The sequence below is a fragment of the Pristiophorus japonicus genome, chromosome 21 (assembly GCF_044704955.1).
Source record: "Pristiophorus japonicus isolate sPriJap1 chromosome 21, sPriJap1.hap1, whole genome shotgun sequence".
Classification (NCBI taxonomy): Eukaryota; Metazoa; Chordata; class Chondrichthyes; family Pristiophoridae; genus Pristiophorus; species Pristiophorus japonicus.
In genome coordinates, this window is record NC_091997.1 from 89,223,067 (window position 1) to 89,229,605 (window position 6,539).

The window sequence follows — 6,539 nt, forward strand, 5'->3', positions numbered from 1 at the left end:
CTGGAGACACAAACCATTCCCTAGTGCAAAATTTACCACCCCGCCCGGGTTAACGCCATAACAGAGGCCCGACCGAATTTCCCACCCCAAAAAGCTTTTAAAAGGCAGAAAATAAAACATAAATTTATTATTTCAGTTAAAAATATCATTTTAAAATAAATTCAGATAGTTTTTTCAGCAAGTGATCTTGCAGCATGTTGCTGGAAGTGCCCTTAACAGAGAAACAGTGTGCAAGTAGTCAAAAAGCACACAGCTCTCCATGTGGGATGTTGAGTTGTCTGTAGAACAGCTCAGACCATTTCCATTGCGATTTCTTCCTCTCGGCCGTTTTCAGTATCGCACAGTATTTGTGTTCCGATCATCCTCAGTACATGTGGAGGTACCGAACCGCAATGGCTGCTTTGATTCGGACACTTTTCACCGGGTCAGAGAGCAGAGTATTGATCTCCTCACAAATGAGATCCGTGGAGAACTGCGTGGAATAATCGGGCTCCGTGCTGCACATGAGAAAACCTATCAATGTGACGGCGTTTTCTCTCATCTCCGGGTGTGCGCTCCTGAAGAAGGCAGCACAGCTCGTTATGTAGAAGATGATCCTGTCGGGAAAATCTCTGCTAATGTGCTTGGAGATGTTGCGCAAATACTTCTCATAATCCAGCGTGGAGTCCGTCAGTGGGAGCTCTTGAAACATTTTGCTCAGGCTTTCTGATGCCATGATTGGTCCCATCAAATTCAGCGCTGATTTGCAGACCTCTCTCACTTCACTGTTCTCGTCGTTGAGATGCAGCAGCAAGTTGATTAGGGTCGAATGGATGTGTTCCATTAGCTCAGGGTTCAGCTGAATATTGCCAAATCTGATTAGTTTCCCAAATACTTTAAATGCTGAAGCTCTCACTTTGACCTGTATGTGTTCGAACAGAGGCTCGATTGTAAGTGCGACATCGATCAGTATGGAATCTGCAAAACTCTCCTGCAGCTGACCTAGGATCTTGGAGATGCTTGACATTGCCTCAACCACCATGAGGTTATTGGATTTAGAGTACCTGTATATCACCGCAATCATTGCAGTTACCAATTTGGTGGAGTATTTTTCGATGTTTTGAGAAGCTCCGATTGCAGTATTCCCTAAACCTTTCACAGCGAGTCCCTGGACAGTAAGAGACGTGTCGATCAAACATCGGAGCAAGCATCCCACAAGCGTGTCTGTGAGGGACAATTCAAGCACCACGGTGTGATTTAACAGCTCCGCAAAAAAGGCAGCGACCGTGATCCTCTGCCTCTCGTGGACATTGGCCAGGAAAGGAATGAGTTGCTCCACAATGCTGATCAGGTGAGGGACAGCACACACGGCCATTGCACCGGCCAGCAGCACAACTCCCTCGTGGTGCTTCCCTGGACTCTTGATCAGATCCCAGCCTCCCTTCTCTGCAATCTTTGTATCCTCACTCTTTCCACTGGTCAGGACAGCCTGAAGTATCTCAATGGCGTAATTGCAAGCGTGGGTGTTGGCGGGTTTCTCAGGCAGGCTGAAGGTTTTCCTCTCCTTTGGAATTCTCAGAAAATCCCAAGGGAGCCAGACCTGCACGCTGGAGCTGAGATAAATCAGAATGGTGCTGAATAACTGGGGGTATAGAATGTTTATCGCTGTTTGTGACTCAGGGCTGCATATCATTGCATGAAGAGCACTGATAACAGAGAGAGGCTGTTGTGTTGCTGATTTCTTCACCTCTTGGACAAGGGATTGTTGGCCGTCATCAGACAGTAGCTTTATGTTATCCAGTAGGTATTTAATGGAGGTCATGGCTAGGATATTATCACTCAGTAGGGATCTCCATATGTCATCCATGTAGGTTTGGAATGGGATTTGGTATTTCAGGAGATGGGGTAAAACGATCAGCACATTCTGTGAAGCCAGAATGGAGATGGAATGTGTCACAGCCTGTGTTACTTGTGGCTCTGTAATTGATTGCAATTGATGGTACAGAACTTCGATTATTCCAGGGATGTCGATAAGGACGGCTCCACATTTCCTAATAAGGATGTTCATAACAATAGTAGCCACGCAGGAGCCGTTCAATCGCTTGTCAGTCAGTCCTTTAGAAATGGTGAAGATTAGAGTGTTCACTTGGTCATTGCACATGCATTTGGCCAGGACTTTACCAATATCAGTGCACATGTGACCGAGAGCTTCACTATTGGTGTCTTTTAACCCATTTTTAATGGCTTTCAGATGTTCCACTTCTCTATCTCTATGACCCATAGGAAACCCTTCAAATCGCAACTGCATATAAAGCAGTACGTACAAACAATCAATGGCTGTTTCCCTTACAGTGAGTGATGGATCTGAGCATCGAAGTGCTATACATCCAATAATAACACCCAGATTATGGGATGGTGCCTTGCCATTAATGTCAGTTGTTTCCTGGTAAAATATCAATAGATGTAAAGTAGTCTCCAAGGACTTCTCTCGTTCGTAGTCCTTTCTGGATTCTATCCAAATCATCAGGTTCTTAAATAGAAAATGAAGACCATGAGGTGACAAATCCAGAAGTAGAAGTTTCTTCAAAAGGTCCTCGAGAGACACCAATGTCTTATTATAAAGCATCTGTCTCTTGATCAAATCCATGCCTCTGCTTTCATTGGCACTGCTGGTCTCCAAAGATGGCAAGCTGAAAACACTGTGCAGGCACACTTTAACTAATTCCCCGGGATCAAATAATAAAGGCTCCACAACTATGAGGGCTGCACAAGCATCCATGGCAGCCTTTCGGATACAAGTTGTCATAGCGTCTGTTGGCTCAGCCTTGATGAACTCTTGCATGTAGGTCAGCAATTCAGCCTTTCTGGTCAATCTGTAGGTAGGTTTCTCTTCCACGGACGGGATAGCTCTGGCCAACAGGGTTATAGTCTTTATCAGACTTAACTTCATTGTTGAATCCTTAACCTGAACCTTCATTCCCAAAATCTTCATGTTAAAGTGGTTAAATACATTCTGCAGAATATCAGTCTCGATTCTGGGCAGAATGAGTTCCTTCGGACAATGCAAGATTAAATATCCATAGCATAAAATGAGTGTGCTCTTCACCTTCATTATTTCAATGCTACCCTGGTCCTTCATTATATGGTAGAAACTTGCAGTCTTCTTAAAAATATTCAGCTTTGAACAATCTTTCAGTGTAGTCAGGGTGATATCCAAGTGGGTTCGCGCGCAGTAGCCAATTCCAGTAGCTACCCCCTCTCTTTCTAAAGCTTTGTCATGATGAACAATCTGTAGCATCTCCTGAAGTTTACTCTTTACCACGTCCTGGTTCCGAATCAACTGCAACACTATCCCCAGACACTTATACAGAAACCCCTTCTGCTGTGGAGGAGGGCAACATCTGTGAATGTGTTTCATCATCACCTCACTCAGCTGGACAATCCACACTTCATCTTCTATTTCCTCCAACGTCTTGGACAAAACTTGTAGTAGTTTCTGTTCCCACTGATTCTGGAGCAGGTACGTCTCTGAAAACTCCTGCAGATAATTAACCAAACTTGGAATATGGTGGTCCCAGACTTTGACTGCCGCTGGGTGAATGTTAATCCCCAGAACTTGCAGTAAGGTCAGAGCAGGAGTCCCCTGACCTTCCCCCTCATAGGGAGAAGATGCCACGGCCAGCAGCCGAGTCAGCAATGCCTGGGGATTGGGAAGATTGACATGTTCCTCGTAATTCAGGACAAACTCTGTTGCCCCAGCTTTCCGCTTCTTATTTCCGAGGTACACCAAGGAACTACAGACTGTCGCTAAGGCATTTGTGTACCTCACTGGGATCACAAACTCCAATAGCAATGGCCAAAAAATATTGTCAACCTTCAATGTTATGGAGAGTCTTTCCACCAATCCTTTGTACAATGTCCTTATGTCTCGGTCCGTAACCATGCCCGTAGCTACATTGCCGTGCTCCTCTGTTGTCGGCCTGATTTTCAAATTTTCCTCCTCAGTGGACAGCGCACACTGCTCGATTATAAATTTGACCATTTCCATTCCACCCTCCAGTTCTAGGTAACTGTGACTGGCCATGGTATACATTACCTGGGCAAGTAGTGCCTTCACTCTGTTACTGTTTGTTCGTACCCGTAGTGCCATGCTATTTAAAATCTGATTCTTCTGACTTTCTATGCATGAAGGGACAGTATCGATTAGGTGTTCCATTAAAACCAACGTTCCCAGTTGAATATGCTCATCACTGATTTCCAACCGCAGCAGAAGAAATTTTATGATCTGGTCTATAAAGGCTGGAGTTAGAAGTTTGAAGCTGCACAGGATTTTCTGTTGATGTTTTTCAGATAATGGATCGGTGGGTTGATCCATTGCAATACAGATCTGCTGATGTAAAATGGTGATCAGAAAGTCCAGATGAGGCACCAGCATCTTACTGTTCCTTTCTGTGGCAGTGCGCAGTACACCACACAGACCCGTGCTGATAGAAATATCATTTGACACGTTTTGGTACATGGATAGAATGATTGGAATTAGTATGGGGAGCTCATTCTCTAATTTATCACAGGGGAGCAGGTGGGCGATCTGGCCGATCGCTTCTATTACTGCTGTGCTCACCTTGGGCTCTTTCATGTTCAACCAGAAATGGAAAAGTATGTCATAAGCCATGGAAAAGTCATTGAAGAACAAGTTCTTCGTCAACAGAGGCTGTGAAGGCTTCTCTGTGTCTGAGACGTAAGCGAGAATGCTCTTACTAAAAAGACCCAAGGCGTAACAGAACACCCACTTCATTCGCCTACATGTCTCCGCACGCAGCATGAAGGGTAACATTTCCAAAACAGGCTTCAGCAAAGGGACGATACAATGTGCATTTTCAGAGCACAAGTTTGCCAGCGTTAGCAACACGTAGAAATTTGGTGGGATCTGCCGATGAATCATTGACTGCAGCTCAATGAAGACGTCAGTGGGAAATCCAGAACCCAGAGCAAGCAGGAGTGTGCTCGCAATTTCCCTGTGCTCGTCAGTGACACTCGCTAGTTTGGTCATTTCTATCAAAGCCATGGAGATGATTTTTTTTGACAGTGGTCGCCCTAAATGTGAAGTGCTGTCCTTCACTATCAGCAGGATGCTCTTCAATAAAGTAATGCGTTGCAACAATAGCAAATGTTGGTGCTCGACGAGAAACTTGCGAAGGAACCTTAGGACCCTTTTCCGTTTGCTGTGTCCCAGTTCCTGCAAGGACTCGATCACTCTCAGCCGAACCAGTTCACTACTATCAGAAGACAAGCCTAGAACTGCACCTATCCATGTTTCCAACTTCATAACCACGACTTTATATAATTCACACACGCAGCAATCCAACCTGCGCACTCTCCTCCACTTTGGTCCTCTAATTCCTTGTCTTACTTGAAAACAAATCGTTTCTTTTAAATTATTTCACCAACTGAGGGAGTGGGTTTTCTACAGGAGTTGTACTTTCTTCACTGTAATTCTGATATTTTTTGCAAATTCTCAATCCTCTGCAGTGAAGTACCTTTGTCTTAAAAATCCGTATTTCCCAAAGTAATGATTATCTTTATTTTAATGGGTTCTGAGAAATGAATCAATATTTTTGGGTCATCACAAGTCCAACTTATTTAATACGTTCCGTAAACCACAGAATTATTTGACCAGTTGATTTCCTTCCTGTTGTTGAATTCTGTGTCCCTTCAGCAATTCAGTATTCAAACTGTTGATGATTTCTTCTTAACCTGCAGAGTAAACCTACCTGTAGATCTTGAACTCCTTATAGATTCAGCCCAGTGGAATTGGAATCTGTTGTGAGTGTTTACAGATGGAGTCCCTTGGCGAGAAATATGTTCTATAGCACACCGCGGATCTTCAAAGCATCGATACAGTTTGGAGGCTGACCGACCCTTCCTGTGAACGGATGTTTTCCCAGTTCAGAGGTTGTTGGTCCTACACGGACTTGTCCTCACAGATTCCTATTCTGATGGTTTCTTGTTGCTTTGATATTTTGAAGAATCTCGCCGATTGCTTTGAAAGATTTTGAATTGAGAATCGCTCTCCTTTCGATCGCACCCAAAGCTGGATAGCCAGCCTGCCTGGGCCTTTGTCTGAAATGGCCATTGTGCAAGCAGTTGGTGTTTTAGTAGTCACGATGCTCATTGTGATGTCTGATGACTTAAGCTGTCACATGACCTGCCGGGTGATGACCTCACTGGTGAGGACGACCTTATAATTGACTGGGCCATGCATATTTTTAAATCGTTTTTAAAAATATTTTCCAGACTAGCCAATGGTATAAATAGAGTTATAAGGGTAGAGTTTCATCATAGGCAGTCCCTCAGAATCGAGGAAGACTTGCTTCCACTCTAAAAATGAGTCCTTAGGTGGCTGAAAGTCCAATACGAGAACCACAGTCCCTGACACAGGTGGGACAGAGCAGTCTGTTGACCTAGTGGACAATCCAGTCAGGAGCACTGACCTCCATCTCCCGAATCGCAGCTCTAAAAGTGAATCATTGAATTGTGGGATATATCAGTGTGAATTGTGG

The 6,539-nt window shown here is 44.3% G+C and overlaps 1 protein-coding gene across 1 annotated transcript; it reads right to left on the reverse strand.

Annotated features, from left to right (window-relative positions):
- Positions 1 to 364: 364 nt before the first annotated feature.
- LOC139233568 (maestro heat-like repeat-containing protein family member 1) lies at positions 365 to 5,305 on the reverse strand. The gene has a single exon (XM_070863970.1). The coding sequence runs from the start codon at positions 5,303 to 5,305 to the stop codon at positions 365 to 367; it is 4,941 nt and encodes a 1,646-aa protein (XP_070720071.1).
- Positions 5,306 to 6,539: the final 1,234 nt, after the last annotated feature.

Excerpts from the sequence above, each read along its gene's own strand:
- LOC139233568 (XM_070863970.1), bottom strand. The coding sequence starts at position 5,305 with ATGAAGTTGGAAACATGGATAGGTGCAGTTCTAGGCTTGTCTTCTGAT.